This window comes from Cyprinodon tularosa, unplaced genomic scaffold (assembly GCF_016077235.1).
Source record: "Cyprinodon tularosa strain WSP-4 unplaced genomic scaffold, ASM1607723v1 ctg789, whole genome shotgun sequence".
In the NCBI taxonomy this organism is placed as follows: domain Eukaryota; kingdom Metazoa; phylum Chordata; class Actinopteri; order Cyprinodontiformes; family Cyprinodontidae; genus Cyprinodon; species Cyprinodon tularosa.
In genome coordinates, this window is record NW_024039550.1 from 1,173,316 (window position 1) to 1,195,094 (window position 21,779).

General features: G+C 37.2%; 1 protein-coding gene and 1 non-coding gene across 2 annotated transcripts in view; one reads left to right on the forward strand and one right to left on the reverse strand.

Annotated features, from left to right (window-relative positions):
- The window catches only part of LOC119773849 (nuclear receptor subfamily 6 group A member 1-A), a 153,994-nt gene extending 147,980 nt beyond the window's left edge, over positions 1 to 6,014 (reverse strand). The window contains exon 1 of the mRNA XM_038271030.1: positions 5,948 to 6,014. Coding sequence (XP_038126958.1) covers positions 5,948 to 6,014 — 67 coding nt within the window. The remainder of the gene's footprint in view (positions 1 to 5,947) is intronic.
- An 8,536-nt stretch (positions 6,015 to 14,550) lies between these two features.
- On the forward strand, positions 14,551 to 14,622 carry trnag-ucc. Its single transcript has one exon. It is a non-coding gene; the product is annotated as a tRNA-Gly (tRNA).
- Positions 14,623 to 21,779: the final 7,157 nt, after the last annotated feature.

Consider the following 21,779-nt stretch of genomic DNA (forward strand, 5'->3'; position numbering starts at 1 on the left):
GTACTAAAAAAATATATATAACTGCCACAACATTAAGTCTTTGTAATCTGCTTTGGCCTCAGTGCTGATCTGCCCTAATGTTGCATCATCAGTCTGACCTCACATATGCGTTGTCAAGAAACAGCAGCATATATGTATTCATGGTTATGATCAAAGAAACCAGAACAGGAAAAGGAAGCCAGAATGGCACCATTGGGTACCTGCAGAATGATGCTGCTACACCTGGAATTAGAAAGCCTTAGTATGAGAAATAATGGCATCCAGGTAGTAACAGGTAAGTCTTTGGCTCGAGGAAGTCACAATGTCTTACCTAACAGCTCTAATTCATCTTAAAAGGGAATGGCTCCGAGCCTAGAACTATGAATCCAGACCTTAAAAGTCTGGCTAAATTAGCTTAGCCAGTACGACTTCTCACAGCAGCTTGTTGAATCAAAGAAATTCATATATATTCTTTTTGTAATTTTTCAGTTTTGAACATAAAATTTTAATTGATTCCTTTTAACTTTAAATGGGTGGCCCTTATGTAGATCTGAATGGAGATTTGGTTTGATTTTATCAGATAGAAAGGTTGTTTAGCAATAACCCCCCCTTAAAACTGGGCAATGGTAAATATCTCATACTCTTTTGAGATTGTGACATTTAGAGTTGGAGGCAATAACAGCCTTTCGTTTAGAGGTAGTATCATACATCTGCTAGATGTTATGTTTGACTGATGTTTGCATTCTTTTTTTATATCATAATGGCAAATACATGCATGCATCCGCTCAGCTGAAGCAGTTATTCACGCATTGCACCTCCCTCCATCTGCTATCATCTAGTAATGTATTATTTGATTATATATAGCTTACTTTTGTTTAAAATTTGAGCAACTTCTGATATGTGTTATTTTAATCATGTAAAACAAGCAAAGCAATTTCATCTTCAGGAATTGGCACCTAAATATAAAATTACTTTTAAATACTCAGGATATATTAGTAATTGTTTAGACTGAAAACCTGTAATGGTCGATCTCTACTAGGGCTGCAACTAGCGATTATTTTGCAAATCGATTAATCTGTGGATCATTTTTCCAATTAATTGATTAATAATCAGAGAGCCAAAAGTTCCTTAAGATTTTTTTACGAACTTAAACCAAGCAAAACTAAACCTTTTCCAATTGAGGAGTTCTTGATCAAGCATATTGACAGACGGAAAAGTTTTTATCTTAAATACAAAATGTATATATATATATTTTTTTTTTTACAATTTTGGTATAATTACTGATCTAAGTGTGTCGCTGTGTTAGCTAATATTTTGAGTCTCTATACACCAGTTGAAGATTGATGGATGACTAAATTAGTTAATTATTTCAATAATTGATTAATCACCATTAATCCAATTAATTCAGTCCTAAGCTCTACTTTCAATTCTCTGATGTGTGTCATCTAAAATGGTGAGTTTTCTACCGAAATGAATTTAACACAAGGAGGCCAAGCTCAAATTTCAGAAGGATTTGACGACAGTTTGGTTCTCGATGTCTCTACAGACATTAACATGTTTAATCAAGTTTAACTGTCAACATTTTGTGGCCACAGAAAATGAAGAATTTCACCACCATCAGCTGTGCACTCATCATGCTATGAATTACTATTCTTAAAGGTTCCAAACTATGGCATATAAATGATGCATAGATCTTACTCTGAATCTTTGTCTAATTTTATTTAAAATCAAAGTATAATTCTATACAATAACATATGAATATGACTAAGGTTGTGAGACATGTAAATTTATTTGTTTATCATTAAGATCTTCCCAGAATAAACCCTGTTAAATATTTCTGCATGTCTAAAAAGCCTTGTGATGTCATAAGTTAATTTTTGTTTTTGTTTTGTTTTTATTATGATCCAAAAAGGTTTTTAAAAATGCATTCATTTCGTATTAATCGTGATTAATCAATTATAAAAATAATCATCAACTAATTTATTAATCGATTAATCGTTACCTGGAGTATAGAGACTGTAAATCATGCCTTTAGCTGATAGAACGACCCACTTAGAGCAGGAACCTTTGCTATCCAATAATTAATTGATTGATCGAAAAACAGAAATGTCAGATTAATTAATTTGCAAAATAATTGTGAGTTGCAGTCCTAATACATGAATCTGAGTTGAGGTAATATTTTAACTAGGGCTGCAACTAACTATTATTTTGCAAATCGATTAATCCATTGATTATTTTTTCAATCAATCGATTAATAATCTGATAGCAAAAGCTTCCTTAAAGAATAGTTTTTACGAAATTAAACCAGGTGAAACTTAAAAAAGTTCTCTATAGAGCATACTGATAGATTAAAGTTGTTGGGTTTTTTTTTTTTATCTTAAATGCAAATTTATTTATTTTTTTTACAATTTTAGTATTAATGCTGCTCATCTACACTTCAGTTAACGATTGATTGATTAATAAATTAGTTGATGTTATTTCCATAATCATATAATCACAATTAATCCGATTAATTATTTCAGCCCTAATATGAACCACTGTCATGGTGCAAAGTGTGGAGTTTTACGTTTGTTAAGCTTTTAATTTCGAAAACTGTCGAGCTTTGTTGAACTGACTGATCACTAATTTCATGTTTGTGAGACATCAAGGTGAAAATCTAATGATCCTTTCGTGAAAAAACTCCAGAGTCGATAAGAAAACACGAATGATGGATCACATTTGCCCGTTTGCCCCCTCACCCTACAGCGCTCCCCCACCTTCAGCTGCAAAAGAAACCCACTCCCATTCTACTGTACCGCTCATCATTCAATCATCACAGCAGGGGGTGAGGAGGAAAGAGTGGGTGTCACATCCTGTCCCTGTCCCACTCGCTGCCTGCCATCCTCCTCAGCCTGTCCCAGGGGACATGCAGGCCCTCACCGGCACCACAGAGCCAAAGCAGAGGCTGACAAAGCACTTTCCCTGCGTGTGCCAGCCTAGATTACTTCTAAACACAACAAAAGGCCAAACCAAACCTGTCTCTTTCCTCCATTGCCTTTAGATGCATCAAAATCTGCCCGCTTCAGGCCAGGTTGTGTCCCGTGTGAAGAGGGATCAATAGAAATCAGGTCTGTTTCTTAAATGTGGTTAGGGAATGACTCTGAGCAGAGCTGAAGTCAGCCCTGAGCTTTAAGTTGCTTTTGTTTCATCTGAACAATAGAGGAAGATGGTAAATAGGCCGGAGCAGTCAACAATCCTATTCAGCAGTCGGGAGTTTTTTTTTGGTTTTTCCAGCTGGACCTAAACATCTGGAGCATCTCTTTGCTAAGAAGGCTTGCTCTCTCTTTCTTGGCCAATAAATCGTCAGGAAAAGAAGAAGCTGATAGCTTCAGGTTCTTACTTTCTAATTGGTATGAAATCTACATGTCTTGTTATTTTTATCAACAGCTGAATGAGGGAGAAAAGACAGGGGGAAAAAAGTAGAGACTTTAATGTATTTTGAAAAGGGAGAAATTTTGGCTTTCAAGTTTCAGGACGTTCAGTCATCCTCTCAGTTTGATAGATTTGCAACAAAAGCAATGAAAAATGATTCAATTGCAATCAAAAAAACTTTTCAAATATGCTTTGTTGATCCTAAAGGGAAATTAAATGTTGTTACAACACAAAGATGTTTCTTTAGCGCTTTGTTGTAGATACTGATGGCTATAGGCAAGCATCTCCTGCAGCTGTCTGTCTTACAGCGGTGCTGGAGAATTCTCTGACTGAAGACACTAATGTGGAGGATGCTTAGCGTACTTCATTCTATAGATAACTTTGCTTTTGTAAAATCATCTCCAAAGGTTCTAGAGAAGTTCCTCGAACAGAACCAGCCTTTAGTCAAGCAGCTTGTTAACTTTCTCTATGTCGTTTGCTCAGATGCTGCAACCTAAACAGATGAAGACAGAAGAGATAACACTCTTCATAACAGACTTTTGTTTTAAAAAAACTAGCATAAAATAAAAGCATTCATAAATAAAATAATGTTTATGCAAAAAACATAATTGTTAATTTGACATATGTAAAGGGATAAAGAATGATAAAAGAATTATTTTCACATTTTATTCTTATTCTTTATTGATCTCATTCTTATTTCATTATTTATTCTTTAAGTTTGGATATTTTTTAAATATTTAAAAGCCGCCAAAAAGATTTCCTTCTTCAGAGATTTATTTGTTTCTCATAAGAAAAGATATTAAATTGTTTGTAACATCTAAATGATTTCTCAGTGCTCCTGTTACTTATAAAAAAAAACATACACTTTTCAGGACTTTAATTTATTAGCTTTTGCTAAACCAGTTTAAATAACATTTTTGAAAACTTAGTACAGCATTTTGATTTATCTACATGTCCCATGAATTATGTAAAAAAAGTGACATTTAACCAAAGGGCTATTCCACCATATTGATCGTACCTGGACTGACTTATTTTTCTCTATAGAACAAAACTGAGATCCTTTCATTGAGATTATTTAAATAAAAAAAATATAAAATGTTTACATATTTTTCTAAATAATATAAAACCACCAGTGGAGAAGATCCCAGGGCTGAGTTGAGAGCCTGACACATGAAAGTCGAGAAGCCAGAAAACTTCTGAAATCTGTGGACAATTGTTCTCATATCATCTAATTAACAGCAAAAATTTAATCAGCTGGTTAAAAATTTGAGGGGTTATGTGGCATTTCAGATAGATAGAACATCAATTAAAATAAAAAAAACAGGTATTTTTTCCAAAAATACGTTTTGATAATAAAATAATAGGATAAATAAAGTTTGTAAATGCAAGAATGCCTAGGAAATCAGCTGTAATGGAGAGCAAACATTTGGTTAAACAAGAAAAAAAGCAAAGAAAACGCACCATTTTGAAAAGAATGGTATATATCTATATCTATATAGATATAGATATAAATATCTATATCTATATAGATATAGATATTTATATATTATTTTTTTTCCTGAATTTTAGCTAAATTGCATCTTTTAAGCTAATTTTCACCTGTCTGTAATGTTAATTTCTATTTATTTTAACTTCTAATCTTTTTACATTTGCAACGAAACCTACCAGGCTCTCGGTTTTAGTTTCTTATGAAATTCAATTTTAAAAAACAAAAATACACAAACAAATATAACAATTAACAAATGCGTAACGGGCATGCGCAATCTCTGTGTCACAGTGATTAAGTGTTTTGGGCACTTTTAATCCAGGATGTGGCGATAAATTCAGAGTTCCCAGCATGGGGGCCCGACATGGACCTGGCGCCTGCCGCTGAGGGCCGCAGGGAGCTGATACCACCGGACAATGTCCTATGAAGAGGCAATAAATCTTTCCCGGCGATATGAGAGAAGAGGAGATTATGGGGGGTGGGGGGGGGGGGTGTTGAAATTTTTTTTTTGGTTTGTTTTTTCCTCGCAAACGGTGAATCAGTTCCATGCGAGGAGCTGAGAGCAGGGGCCAGCTTCCCACCCCCCCCACTCATGTCAGCCCGGATTTAGGCGACTAGCAGGCTAATGGCTGCAGGGCCTTCTCCAAGTTCAAAAGTTCACCTTTTACGATCTCCTCGGGCCTGACTGACCACCTCCAAATAAAAACATTCCGACCTCTGTTCCCAGCAGCTACACACACACACACACACACACAACAAACAAGTAAACACACACACCGTTTGGAATAATAAAACCAATTCATCTCCTTACTCTCTCCTTAAGTAACAAACCAAAACGCATCTATTAGATTTACTCTTAAAAAAACCTAGATGAAAAATTATTAATTGATGAATTTAAAGTAAACTGAATCCTAACAGATAAAGTGGAGCTTTTAATCCCTCATTTATTCCCCGCAACAGCAGCAGGTAACAGTGAGCGCGCAGCAGTGAGCGCGCAGCAGCAGGATCCTGATGGAGCGCCACCAAACACGCAGCCATGTGTTTATGTGGGGAGCGCCACGCTCTGCTTACCGTTCACCGACTTGGCGTTGCTTCTCTCCGGGTAGTCGAACCCATTCGTCCTCTTGTCTATCTCCATCCTCCAGCAGGGACCCGGCCGGTCCGGAGTCAGCCCAGGGTTGCTCCTCTCCGCCGCGCAGCAGGAGGATGAAGCCGGAGGAGCTGACAGTAATGTTTGCGCTGCTCAGATTTCTACCAAGCTTTTCTTCAGCTTTGCTGTGTCACAGCTCGGACTGCTGCCCCATCCCTTTCAGCAAACTGTTTCCAGTCAGCAGGGAATTACTGGATCCACACCCCCCTCCAGGAATGGTGCGTTAGAGGTCTGAGGGGAGGGCGGACTTAAGTGGCCTGCATACTGAAGTAGTTTGGCTTGTTGTTAGGCCAAAGCTTGGGAGATCAAATAAAAGTCAAGAAACTTATTTGTAAATAAACGTTCTTCATTAAAAATACAATAAAAATGTTCACGTCTATAAAACATAAAGAAAAACGGTTCACATTCTTAATAAAATGATGTTTCAGCTCATATTCTGAATAAAACATTGAAGGGAAGCTGTAGGGATTGTTTTTTAAGCTTGATTTAAAGGCTGTGTGTTTGTGTGTAATCTGTTTGATTACAGGCATAAAAACCTGCAGGTAAATACTAAAACACGTCAGACCTGTTGATGCCAAAATCTAATTCCTTTTAGTTCAAAACCTCAAAATACTGCTGGGTTTAACTCAGAAAACTGTACTACAATAAAGAAAATTGTTGAATTTTACTTCTAGAACCACTGTGGCCTGTGCTGTATTGTTGTGTCCTATAAATTTAGATAAACTGAGCTGTGAGACGCTGAAGGTTTTAGTTTCTCCTGCTTAACTGGAAGGCAACACAGGCAAAGGCAAGTGAATTATGGGAAGGGGAGTTTTATATCCTGTTTTGGCCACCAGTTTCTTCCCTGTGCAGAGCCAACTTGAAACTTATGGACCAATGCTGATGAATGACCAATGACTGCTCATTTTTAACTATTAAGTCTGCCAGGAGGACTTACATGCACTGAAAAAAGTGAAAAGACTTTGTCATTCCTTCAAAGTGCATTTTTAAATTGGTTGAATGAAAAATCGTGGTTTCCGTTTTGAATTTGATATTTCCAGTTTGTTTCAAAGCAAACGACATTCCCCCTGGATAAAATTAAATAAAACAATTCAAAATAAATGATATTTTCACTTAGGTTTACTTAGGTTTCACTTTAGGTTTTCTTGTCACGTGACAGCGTGACGTCACATCAAACCCCATTTTTCGACTTTGCAGTCAGCCATTAATGCTCCCTCGCATCGAAGTCTTCGACCGGCTGTGAGCTCAGACACACTTTTGATGCGCTGCAGAAAGTCTTCATGGAGACTGAACCAAAGAGAATGACACGCAGAGTGTGCAGTCTGAGTGTCAAGCTCTAAATATGGGGTTGGTCAAAGAAAGACGGTTGGATGCATGTGCAGTTTTATTGCTTGTATTCGAAGGCATTGCAGGTTAATCCAAGGGAAAAATTAGATTTAATTCAAAATATTTAATTTGTGATTTTTTTTTTTTTGTATTATTGGATTCATTTCTGTTGTAGAAATATTGTGGCATGTATATCACCTTTGAAATGTGAATACTAAATTCAGTAAGTCACATCAGCACTAGCTGTGTTTTTTCTTTCTTTAACTGCGTTTATTGATATTTTAACGCACAGCCCCTTTTTTTCTTAATTTTTTGGGTCTCCTAATTTTGTAATGGTTCAAAGTTCATTTTCATACTCTTAATGGGTATTTCAAATGTTAGCAATGACAGCAATGTTTATCCTGTTTTAATACTCTCACTTTGGATCTCTGAAGTTTTAAAGAGGTGAAGAAAGTATTTTTTCATGTTGATGTGTAGGTTTATGTTTTTGCAGTTTCATTAGGTCTGAAAATAGGAAAAACCCACATTTAGTTTAATTTTACATGTAATTTCTTTTCCCTAATCTTTGTGTAAAATATGCACTGGCCTTTTGAAAGATGGTATTTTCAGAATCATCAAAAATAAATGGCATTTAAAAGAGACTTTTCTGTTTTTAATTTGTATCTGCAGTGAATCATTTCAGTGAATTTTAGTTTTATATTGTTGGGAATTTGGCTTGTAATGTCATGACATTTTCACTTATAAAAGGCAAAAAAAAAAATCTCATTGACCTAAATTAACACTTTAGCTTGGGACTATGTAATGTTTTTAATAAGGTACAACAGAAAATTGACTTTGTGTTGATTCAGAAATTTAAGTTGTAAAAACTTAAAAAAAATTCATGTAACAAAATTACAGCATTTCAATTGGTTTATTCCAAAGTGAATCTATACTTATTTGTAATGTAAAAAATTTGTTTTTTCCAAATTGAAAAATTAAGTTTTAACGAAGTATAAAACTTGTTTATAGTCTTTGTCATAAATTAAAGTTTTACTTGGTATGAATGCAATTTCTTTCTTTGGTTTAAGGTAAAAAATCTATTTCTAGTAAATCAAAATGTATAGTTTCAACCACATCAGAAAGTTAATTTGAGATAAAGTAATAAATTTAGGTGTAACAAATTCCAGTAATTTTTTTAAGTTCATCCAAAGTATCTTTTTTTTCAGTGTGGCCGGTTCTAGACAGGAATCAACGGGGGCCAGAACCACTGCAGAACTGGTCTTGACTGGTGTTATGGCCCCTGTACTGAAGGTAAAATACTTCATCAATTTCTTATGATGGAATGTACGCGGATAGAAGCCGTAACTACTGAAGCCGAGCGGTCATGTCCCTGGATACTTTTTTACAGTGGTTATCTCGAACAAGAAAAACAAGTGAATTTTCTCATTATCTAAAGATAACAAAAGCAATGTTCTTGTCATTACGAGATGAATGCTGTGTGTAAAACTGATTACATCCTTCAATACCACAACAGCGGGAGAGGATTTATAAGTATAAGTCATGGCAGCCTACCCCCAAACCCAAAATGAGTCCAGATTTTCATTAAAAAACAGATTTATTTCTACTGTATTCCATACAATCCAATCGTCCACCACTACCTGACAATGAGTGAAAAGAACAAGGAAATTGAAAAGCTGATTATTTGCGCACATACAGTACTGCCTGCGACTGCACAACTACATGCACCGCAGGCATGGAGGGACTGGGAATCCAGGGCTGATGGTCAGCCTCATTCATTACTCATACAGGTTAATCATCTCGTTATCTCAAGAAATCAATGACTCTGTGGTTCATACTTTAAATCACACCTTTCGTGGTGCCACCCCCGGATTTAAAATACAGCATTCAAACACGCCTCTGATTGACCTTTTTGACAGTTTAACAAGAAAGTCAACTGTAGTAAAACAGACTACAATCCCCTTAAAATTTAATTGAAGAAGCTTCCTGGATTGGAAGTGCAACATCTTCAAACTTGGAAAACAAAGTCCGGTGGTTTTTTCTTAACTTTTTTTGGAATCTCCTTAAAACCATGAAACAACCTTTTTTTCCAGCTTTTATTGTCATTACACCCTCACAAGTACAGAGCAACAAAATTCCCTCTCTGCATTTAACCTATCACCTTGAAGAGCAGTGGGCTGCCATTGTGCGATGCCCAGGGAGCAGTGTGGGATTAATGGTCTTGCTCAGGGACTGGCAGACTATGGGAGTGGGGCTCAAATTCAGAACCTCAGGAATCCGAGCTTTATGTCCTAACCACTAGCTGCCACTCAACTACCTCTTTTAAAGTGTAATTGTTTTAAGTTTAAGTGATTTCTTTACTTTGCAACAAAATTCAACATTCCTATTGTTGTGGCTTTCAATGGTAGAAGTCAAAAATCAGGACACCTTCAGTCGATCATCTGATTGCCCCAGGACGGGAGAAGAAGCATTTATTTCAAAGATCAAATTGACAGGCTGTCCACTTATCGAGCGCTGAACATTTCAACAGAACACATCTGGCCTTTTCTCAACTCTCATTCAAATCTGGGCGTTTATATAGTTTCAACATTGCACTGTGTGGATGCACGCGCACGACTGGACGCTCTGTAGAACCTTCTGGGAGTTCTTGTCCTGTGACCCGATTGCATGCGCGTGGGCCTAAAAGACCCTGCTTTGTCAAGACTTGTGACTTCTAGTTTGTAAACATCCTGTTATTGCCAGATTGGCGCATGACTTCCAGCTCGCAAACATCTTGTTATTGCAAAGATTGGCGCATGACTTCCAATCCTGCTTGCTCTGTGTTATCAAGTGAGCTTAAGGTCACAATAACATAAGGCAACACAATTTGCTTCTATATTCCCTCCTGTAGTTCATTGAAAATGAAGTACCAACAAGATGCTGCATAGTGGTGGTAATATTACGCAACTAAGTGCACTTACATGAATGTAAAGTATAAATGAAACGGTATCTAAGTGTTACCGACGCAGGCCAGTATGGATGCAAGTTGAGAAAAACAAATTAAATGAAAAGTAAAGTGTCATGATTAATAACAAAACTAAAGTGAATAACAAAACAAAGTGAATATTAGTGAACCTTCAAAGAAAGATCATCATTTTCCACATGGCCATGATTCGATTAGTATGGGATCGAAAACCCCTTTTTCGTCCTGTGGGCATCTTACTCTTTCATTTCATACTCATGTAAGAGGAAACTATCCCATCGACCCATGCTTCCCCCAAACATCCATCCTTCCTTCGGCGTCGGCCGTAGCACAAATCGCATCCTGACCATGCTACTCACGATGATCTGTGAAACCAACACTGTTTGAACCCTTCAACCTAATCTTGATATTACTTAATATGTGAAAGATAACTATTCAAAACATTTCAAATAACTCGAACTTAGTTATAGTGTATTGTAGTATATAAGGCTAGGTAAATAAAAGGAAACAAAAAAAATAAGAAAAAAGAATAAGTAAGTCAGTCAGTCAGTCAGTCTGAGTCCCCAGTCCTCTAAACAGCCGCCCATGTATAGCTTACCATGTAAAATAATAAGACAGTAATACAGATTATAATGCAGGATAATAATAGCATAATACAGATTATAATGCAGGATAATGGAATGTTACATCGTCAGGATTATTTTACTGAATACAAAGTGATTTATGTTGGTGATTTCTTCTTTCAAAAATATAGTTCTTTCACTACCAGGGCTCATCCCTGGCCTTCAAAGCAAGAACACAGGAGTACGCGTTCACGCCTTCAGCATTCTTGCAGCGGCTGTTGGATGGTTCATAGTTAGGCAGTCCCTGGTCCCGGGTCGGTCGTCATCCATTTGTAAACCGTCATCGTTATCCATCTCCTCATAATAGGCAAGATGCAACACACAAGCAGAAAAAACACAATCAGTGTAATTGTCACAATCACCCCAGTCTTAACTGCAAGTGCTCCCCATTCTCCTAAAATTTGCTCCAGGCTCTTTAAGGACAAACCACTATGGCCAGCATTTTGTTGCATTTCTATTTTTAGCTTGTTTAGTTTAGCTAATACTGTGTGAAAGGTTCCTGTTGGTGCAGTATTCAAAGGTATGTAAGTACAGCATTCGGTACCAATAAGATGACAAACTCCTCCCATTTTGGCCAAAATATAATCTAAAGCTTGTCTATTTTGAATTGCCATTCTACTGGTCTCATGTAATTGGTCACCTATTGCCATAAATCCTTCCACTGTGAAGTTAACCATTCTTTGTTGATTATAGTAAACATAGTTTATCCATTCAACGTTTTTATTAATTGCAACCCAAGGCACAATGGATTCTAGTCCTGCAATGACCTCATGTCGTGCTTTGAATTCATTTGGGATACCTCTAGGCTGTCCAATTAAATCCAAATAAACCTCTTCATTAAGTCTGTAATTCTGTATGCTTCTGCGAGATCTTGTTTTGTTGCTCTCTAACCCAATTAAGTCTTTAACTCCTTCATACACTAGGGTAATGGGTACCTTCATTCTAACTAAGGCACAGAGTCCAACCCACTTAAGGGGTAAGGTGTTTACCAGAATATCTTCACTGCACATCCAGTAACTGTCTGCTACTGGGTATGTTTGATCTCCTAAGAAAAACAAAGTTGGGATCGTCATAGTTATATTTTCACATTGTTGTTCCGCATAGTCAAAGTTTTCATACCATATGGGTTTTTCTACAAAAACAGGAGTTACATTTGCATGTTTAAACCATGACACCACCCATGTTGTATTGCATTTCACTGTAGTATTACCTACATTGATTCCTCCATTGTCTGCAAAACCTCCACTGGCGAAACATTCGTATTCTGCACTATAATCAATTTCATAATTAGTAGGTGGGGCACCTTGTGTGATGCTGAGGTTAAATTCAGCACACAAAGACTCAAATCTGTGTCCCTCCCAGTTTTCCAAGTATTGATGAGAATTTCGTGAACCATACAATAGTCTGCAACTTATCCCGCACATAGGTAATCTAAAGAATGACACAACATCACTTCCGGGAGTAAACTCACCTTTTTGACATTTACTTCTTTGCACCTCTGCACATTCTACAGAATTGTATTTTCTGGAATAACAATCGGGGCTCCTCCAGGAGCACCGGAACAGATTAAACAATCATTTGCTGTTAATTCCTTAGCTGTATACCATAACCAATTATACCATGTATTCTGAACTGCCCTCTGCCATAGAGCATCACCTCTTGGTCTAAACCCATACCATCTAATGTCATGTAATCTATTCACAGATCTTGGGGTAGCAATATCTGTATGGCGTGCATTATAAAATGTATCAAGGTCTCCCTGATAATCGCGACAGCCCTGATTTTCAGAACAACCAAACTTGTTTGATCCCCCAACCTTTCTGGTTGTTCCTTCTTCTACAGGTGGCAGTGTCACCACTACAGTCTCCTCTTTTAATTGTAATTGGTCATCTACATTATTCGGTTGGTTATTGTTTTGAGATGTTTTGGCATCGCCTTCTTCCGGTTTGACATCATCTGCTGAGATGCGTGTTGATTGATGATCTACTTCTGTCTGCTTATATCTATATCTATATTATCATTATACTACCTATCTATATTATCATTAGCATTCCTCCCTTCCTTATTTGGGGAAGGCGTTGTTTTAAAGGTTGTGGTTGTCGCCCTAGTTGTGGTAGGTGCGTCTCGTTCAGGTAGAAGGTCATCTATTTTGGCGGGAATTCGGGGTGATGGGCCTTTATCATGCACTTCACTAGAAATCGGGAGCTGTTCTAAATTTGGAAGGTCTGCATTTATACGTCTTACTTGATCTCCATGTCCTGGTGTTGTCACAGAAATGTCGTCCTCTGGAGGAAGATTTGGAGAGCATGTATTGTCCTCTAGAAGAGTCTCATCTTCTGGGGTTGCCCATAGAAGACTGGACTCTATTCTCTCACCATCTGTTGATTCTACTCTTAACTCATATTCCTTCCCTACCAGGAAAGCTATCGCATCTGCTTCAACAAACACACCACAATTGGTCCTTCTAACCCCTAGGTTACAGTTTATACCTTTTTCATCCTGTATCTTTTCATCAGGGAATGCAAATGAACCACACATTTGGCGTCTGTTAACGCCAGGCAACAAGCTAAAAATTATGAAGTTTCTTTTTGATAGGTCATAGTCTGCATCTTTATCTGCAACCTTTATCATTATTCTTCCTTTTACCTTAGTTACTTCACGGTCTAAATCAGTGATCCTTATGTGAGTTAGTTCACCTTCTCCTTGTACCTTCGCGTTTGTATTAGGGTTAGTCATTAACATGTTATAAGTATAAGTGTTGTCATATGCTAACCTGGGTTCTATTTTTACTATTATATCAAAACCAAAGTCCGTTATATAAAACGTGATTTTACAGGGACCTGCTGTCCTTACTTCTCTGTCTTCTTCCTGTCCTCTCCCACACAATACCCTCGAGTCATGTTTTACTTCTGCTTCAAAAAGAGTGTTAGAGTCGAGGACAGCCTCAGTATCAAATATCCCAGCTTTCCATATCCACTTTAATTCTGCTTGTCTAATCGTGCGTATTTTATGGTTAAATATTGGACTGTTTGAACCTTGGCTAAAACTAGTATGTTCTATTTTGGCTGGCAGAGATAGTGGCATGTGCTTGTCTGGATTGTCATTGCGTGTGTTGTACTTATCTAATTGTTTGGAGATGGATCCCTCCTGTGATGCTGTCATCACACGTCGTCTGGCGAGAAGCGTCTTGGTCTTTGGTCTTCTGTAGTCAGGTCTCAGGATCGGGACTTCTTGTCGTTCAGTCGAGATTGGCTGGTTCCGTGGTGGCTGTTGCACACTGCGACAGTCCATCTCTGCCTTCGCTGTCACCACGTTCAGCACTTCTGCCAACACCCATAGTTGAACAAGTGTCAGTAACATCCTCATCGTCACCACCTGTTTGTTCACACACTTCACTTCTATCTTTCTTCACTTCGTCTTTCGTATGAACTTTAGTGCAGTGACTGAGGTGGTACCAAACGTTACTCCCCTCTATTTGTATTGCGGTTGGAGTTGCTCGCGTGACCTCATGTGGACCGTCCCATCTCACGTCACTCCACTTGCGCCGGAACCGCTTAACAAAAACCTGGTCCCCTGGCTCCAGTGGTTTTTTTCACCACAGTTTCTGGAGTGGATTGCGATTGTGGTATAGTGGTGAGCATGGCTGCCTTCCAAGCAGTTGACCCGGGTTCGATTCCCGGCCAATGCACCAAATGTTGTGGCTTTCAATGGTAGAAGTCAAAAATCAGGACACCTTCAGTCGATCATCTGATTTCCCCAGGACGGGAGAAGAAGCATTTATTTCAAAGATCAAATTGACAGGCTGTCCACTTATCGAGCGCTGAACATTTCAACAGAACACATCTGACCTTTTCTCAACTCTCATTCAAATCTGGGCGTTTATATAGTTTCAACATTGCACTGTGTGGATGCACGCGCACGACTGGACGCTCTGTAGAACCTTCTGGGAGTTCTTGTCCTGTGACCCGATTGCATGCGCGTGGGCCTAAAAGACCCTGCTTTGTCAAGACTTGTGACTTCTAGTTTGTAAACATCCTGTTATTGCCAGATTGGCGCATGACTTCCAGCTCGCAAACATCTTGTTATTGCAAAGATTGGCGCATGACTTCCAATCCTGCTTGCTCTGTGTTATCAAGTGAGCTTAAGGTCACAATAACATAAGGCAACACAATTTGCTTCTATACTATCAATATGTATTTTCTACATTACCTATTAAAATGTATAATTTTTTTTAAGCCCACAGTAATTATACTGAGTTCCCCAGGGGGCGTGTCCCACACTTTAGAAACCACTGGATTAAACAATGACATATTGTTTTGTTTTTTTTAGTTTCCTTAATTTACTCTCTGCTTACATTAAAAAGAAATGACCAACCCTGACTGGCTGCCCTTGTAAATTTGATCTAGAACCACCACTGAGGACTTATAACTTTGTGTATGTACTTATTCAATATTTTACAAAAATATAAAATGTTCTAACATAAGCTTGAAAGAATCAGTAACTTTGATTATTTAAACTTATCCTGCAGCTCATATAGACATGGAAGGGAAAAAAGGGGGAGGGGGGTATACCTTCTAATGTATATAAAGAATTAAGATATGTGATAGTTGGAAGCACATTATCAAAATTTTATTTAACTTCTACAGAACACAAAATATTGAGACTAAGCAGCTAAAAATCAGAGCTCACAAGTTAGCATTCTATCAGTCTTTTACACTGTAGACGAATACTGTCCCACAATTCTTTCCAATGTTGCTAAAGTTAAGCCAAGGTTTACAAGGGCTACTTAATGCATCACTCTCTCTAATATTTGATTCAGTTTAAGTTCTAAAGTTTAAGTCAGTATGGCTAATTGTTTTTCCATTTTTATTTATTTTTCTCTTTTTCAGCTTTGCTGTGGAAGATTAGCTGCTGTGTTCAGATTTATTGTCCTGTTGCTGACCTAAATTTAGCAAAAATTCAGCTGTCTGACAGGTGGCTATGGGGACACAGGGGAGTTCATGGTCAACTCAATAACAAAATAAAGTAAATCCAAAATATCAATTCTCTACCTCTCCTCCTGGCAGTTAGTGTTTGTGATAATCTGCTTTGAGTAGTTTTCTCAAACACATCCCTTTAGATTATTCTTAGACATCTTTATTTTGGTCTTGCTTGTCCAAAGGTCATTGTTTCAAAGGACTATCTAATCTTTTTTTAACATCCAGACTTAAAAACCTTCTCAGAATTCATCTTCTTAAATGCATTATCTTTCCTAGACGAAAAAATGGCAGAAGCTACTAGTACAAAAAAAACAAAAAACTTTTCTCTCATGTAGAAAGTATTTCTTACCAGTAGAGGCGGGTTCAGCCACACCAATGCGTCGGTGCCTGCGTTGAGCACATAGAACGTATCTGTCAACATGATGCATCTGCTAAAAAATGTCTCATCTTTTGCGGCTTATTATTAAAATTATCAATCATTTCAGAGCAACCTAACAGGAATGTTTCAGCCGTTGCATTTTTATTTCAATTTTCTCTTTGTGTCAAACGTTTCCTCTTAGTTATCTCTAAACTTATCTGAATTAAAGTTAATTTCTAATTGACTCTTAGTTTATGTACTGTTTATTGTACTTATTGTTTTTAAAATAAGATTTAAAATCCTAGTCCACAAGCATCCTCATTCACATTTTCCCCTAAATGTTCACGTTACGATATATGTTTAGATTTATTATTATTATTATTATTATTATTATTAAAATATCAAATATATTTTGAATTTAAAGATAGATATGACATAATACAATATAACCTACAATAATTTAAATGATACCATTGTACTAGGTCATCAAATAGATTTAGTTTAGCCTGTCAAATAATCTGCTTGTAGTGTCTTTAAATGTCCAGCAGGTGTCAGTATTCTCTGTGACAGTATTAATACAAGTGTCGAAAAGCTTCAAAATGCCTCATTAACCCATCAGTACTGGCCAGCACTCCTGAGTTCCTTTTGTGTGTATGTTTCTAGGGGTTTGTTCTTACTGAGTTTTCCTCTCCATTGTTGCTACACACATATTTGGTATGAGGGTTTGCTGCAAAGTCAAGAACAAAGTGCATGTGACCATGCTCTGTCTCCCAGAAAGTTAGTACAATTACACATATATTGTAATAAATCTGTTAATTCTCATTTTTAGTATTGGTACAGCACAAAGAAACAGAGGAAATGGCAAATTTTAAATAATTTCATTCAAAACTAAGAAAATGGGCCATACAGCATGAGTATCTTCTTTCAAAATTTTGGGTAGCTAACTTTTATTTTAAGCACAACAGGATTGTTTAAAGTCAACTTTGGCAACAGGTGTGGGCAATGTCAAAAATCACACCTGACAACAGATAAAAAGAGGAAAAGTTGATTCATTTCCTGGTTTTTCTTTGCCTACCATACTAAGCATGGATGACTGAAAGGGGACAAGGAAGCTGTCAGACAACTTGAGAACCCAAATTGTGGTAACAGGATCAAGGTTACAAGTCTCCATCTCGAGATTTCAATCTTTCTTTGTCTGCAGTGTGTTTAAGAAATTTACAATCCATAGCACTACAGCTGACGGCCCCGGAAGTGGATGGAAGAAGAATTTTGTATATACAGCCTGAACAGCTTCTAAAAATATTCCAGCTGTCCAACAGGCTCAGAGTACATTAGTGTCATGGAAAACTATCTGTTGATGTCTAAATGAGAGGATACACTATGGCAGGACCAAGAGGACCCCACTGCTAAAACATAGACATAAAAATTTGCCAAGATTAATATCAATAAAACTCCATCTGGTGTTGTAGTCAAGACCAAACCAACCGAGACCAAGGAGAACCGAGACAAGACCAAGATATTTAGAAGCCTCTAAAGCTTTTGGTCTTATCTCAGTCTTTGTAATCCTTCATCTCTTGTTTTGTGGTCTTGACTACAACACTACCTCCATCCTTCTGGGGAAATTCCTTCTGGCCAGATGAGACTAAGAAAGATTTTTGGTGATTTAGTTCTGACTAAATCCTATTAAACATATGCATAGAGATATTTAAACCACTATTTGGAAAATATATCCCTCAAATATGATAGGGCTAGAACACTGTGTCCAAAATTACAGTGGAACAAGAAGATTGTTGATTCTTGGGGTTTGTGTGAAATCAGATTAAATTTACCTTTTTGTTCCTATAGACACTTTTAGGATTATATTTACAGATTAAGTTTGAGATCGTTAAACCCAAATAATACCTGTCTGTTGCTTGTTAGAACTAATGTTTTCCCAAGTAGTCTATCTAATTTGGACAGTTCCTCTGTCAGGAATGAAAGTCATCTTCATTATGCACGTGGCAAAGATTTGGTATTTTAATAAGGCATTGTTGATCTAAAAATAGGGTTATTTTTGATGAGACTGTAGCTATGGATGTCTCCTAATTTACAAACGTGTAGGATGTTAGGATGTGATGATGTGGCAGATGTATGGTTGTATAAAATGCTTCTTTAACTGTGAGAAATGTTGAACCCTTCTGAAACTGAGCAAATTATCCAGTCTGAGTAAGATTATAATTTCTGTCTAAATCTGTTGTCATGTCTCACTGCTATTCAATACTTATAAATTATGAAGTGTTGTTTAAAGAGTTTGTCCCAAATGATCTCTTCTCAGGAAAAGAACCAGGAAGAGAAAGCTTCAAGGTGCAAACACACAGAGCTTTCCTTAACAGTGCATGAAAAATGGACAGCTCTATACCAAAATATGTGTGATTGCATTAATAAATAATATGTGTTACTACAGAAATGTGGCCTGAAACAAGTGTTTGCTTTATTGTATGTGCACAAGGTGCTTGTTTGGTGCCCCTTCTGCATAAATCATTCCTTTGATTGCTGTGGTGATCAGCAACAAAAGGTTGTTTTTATAAAGGCTTTTAGCTCTTCTTGACCGCTGGATCTGATGTTCTTAATCGTCACTTATCAATACTGCAGACCTGGGAGTAGCCCTATATATTCCTGGCTTTTACCAAATGGGTAAACTCCAGAGTTTTGAAAGCCATTTGTGTGAGACCATGCAGCATTCCTAGTGTTGATCTCCTGATATCAACCAGTCTCATACCTATTGTTCTCCTGCCTTCCTTGCCCCTGTCAGATACTTTGGTTCTGCCTCTTGACTAGTGATGGCAATTTTAAAACCCAATAAACCAATTTGACATAATTGGCCAAAACTTTATAAAGTTCTGAACAGCAGCATCTGCTGAATAGCCATAAGAACCACACTTGAGTGGGCATCCGAATGTCCGCATTTAGTGATGGGTTCATGAGGCGTCATGAAGCATTTCCACACATGGGTAAACTGTATTGATACTGTGTTACTGAATACTGACACCTGCTGGACATTTGACATTCCTACAGGCAGCCTCTTTGACAGACTAAACTGACACATTTGATGACATATAATGTGATTTAAGTCATTGTTTTCTTTCTTTTTTTTTTTTATTATTTATTTAACTTTTATTTAACCATGGGAAAAAAATCCCATTGAGATTAAAAAAGGGAGTCCTGACCAAGAGGCAGCAAAGTTACATAAAAAACAGAGATACATTAAATTAAATGACAGGTACACAAAGCATATCAAGTAACACAATTACAGATTATTGAAGCTGCTTCAAATTCTTTCACTTTCAACTTAAAAGCATTTAAAGATAAAAAATTCAGTGAACTTCTAGTTTCTTTGTAAACAATTCCATGCACAGGGAGGTGCGTCGCTAAAGGCTTTCTTCCCTAGTTCTGTGTGAGCAAACGGAACAGTGAGCAACAGCTGATGGTTGGATCTCAGGGCATAAGAAGCCATGCTTTTCTGTGTAAGTAAGGTACAAATGTAAGGAGGCAGTAATCCAAGAAGGGCCTTGTAAATAAAAATTGTACCAATGTCACTGCCTTCTTGTAGAGAGGGAAGGCCATCCCATCTGAGAGTACAGGTCACAGTGATGTCATGGCTCTACAGTTTGTGATGAACCTTAATGAAGCATGGTAAACACTCGATAAAAACGTGGCAAGACAATGCGCTTTTTTACTCCAAAAGAAAAACATATCTTATTACGAAAGAAGAAGCCCAGTTTAACTATTAATTTCTTAACAAGTTTATCAATAAAAGGTTTGAAGGTTACAATTCCAAGGTATTTATATTCATGTACCACCTAAATGACATTCCCCTCCAGAGTGGACACCACTGGAAAGGTTTGAGGCACCGTCCTATTATTTGAAAACAACATTAACTTTGTTTTGTCAGCATTAAGAAATAATTTAAGACTAATAAATGAATACTGTACAACAAAAACGTTCTGTAAGGAATAAATAGCCTGGTCAAGAGATGACCCAAAGCAATAAATAATGGAATCATCAGCATAAAAATGCATATTAGCATCAGAGAAATTTTGTTCAACATTGTTGATGTTCAAGATAAATAAGAGGGGGCCCAAAACAGAACCTTGTGGCACACCTTTGTGAACAGTAACAAATTCAGAACAACGTCCCTCACATTTTAAACACTGGGACCTGTTTTCTAGATAATAATCTCTGATGTATTATTTAATATCTCAATTTGAATTGAAAATAATTGTGATATTTGTAGATGCAAGCCATAAATGTGAACATATAACAGGAACATTTAAGTGAATAAGGATGTTTGTGGACTATGATTTTTTGTTTTATTAAGAACAGTAAACTAAGAGTCAATTTGAAATTTAGACAAGTTGAGTGATAACTGAGAGGAACAGGATGACACAACAAGAAGATTTAAACAAATATCAGATCAAAATGGTCCCAATCGGCTGAAACATTTCTTTTTCCTTGGGGCTGCTCCATATTTTTGATTAATTTGTCAGATGGTTTGTGTTGACAGATGTGCTGGTAAACACAGTTTAGTGCGTCTGTCAGTTCGAAACAGCTCCTGTATTGGTCATGGGACATTCTTGAAACGATACACCAGCACGGGGTTTACAGCTTGATACATTTGCCCATGCATCGGTGTTGCTGGATCCATCTATATTATCGATAAGGATATAATAAAATGATATAAAATGGTGGAAGGAAGGAAGGAAGGAAGGAAGGAAGGAAGGAAGGAAGGGGAGGTCTGGCAAAGTTGGTGCTCATGTTTGTAATATAGCAGTAAGAAAATATCTCTCTGTTTAAGATATTTCTGTAATATTCAAATCTACAGACCTCTATATAAATTGTCTGTGAAACCAAAATTTAGATTTTTAAGCAACCATGTTTATCAAAAGTAACAAAACACGAAGCCTTCACTTCAAACTTTTAACTGCAAAAAATCGGAAGCGGGCTGATCTGTTCTTGTAATCTGGAAATTGGCCAGATGGTGGCGCCAAATGTCTTTAAAATGGAAACTCCAGGCGTTTAAATATTTCCTGAGCTTTTCAAATCATAAAATAATTATTACTGTTCCTACGGGCCACTTCACGCTGCTGTCTATAGACCAAAAATGAAGTTTGTCATGAGTTTCTTACTTTATCTGCTGCGCACTGCCTAAATGCAGCAGTGTGCAGCTGCCCTGGGTGTGTGTACTTGTTTACGTTAAATATTTAGGATCGTTTGGTATATTTACTAAACATCTGAGGCCATACATGCCTTATGGGGGTGAAAATTTGGTCTTAATGTGGCGGACCCCCATTGCACGGTTAGGGATATACTGGTAATGGTTAGAGTTTGGGAAAAGGTCAGTAACTAAATAACTACAGTAATAACTAAAATGAATGTAAGTCGATCTAAGAGCGCAAAGTCGATTTAGAATTTGAACCTTGTGTGAGGGGGGTGCGGTGCGTCAAAGCCCTCCCCTCTGTGGAGAACAGC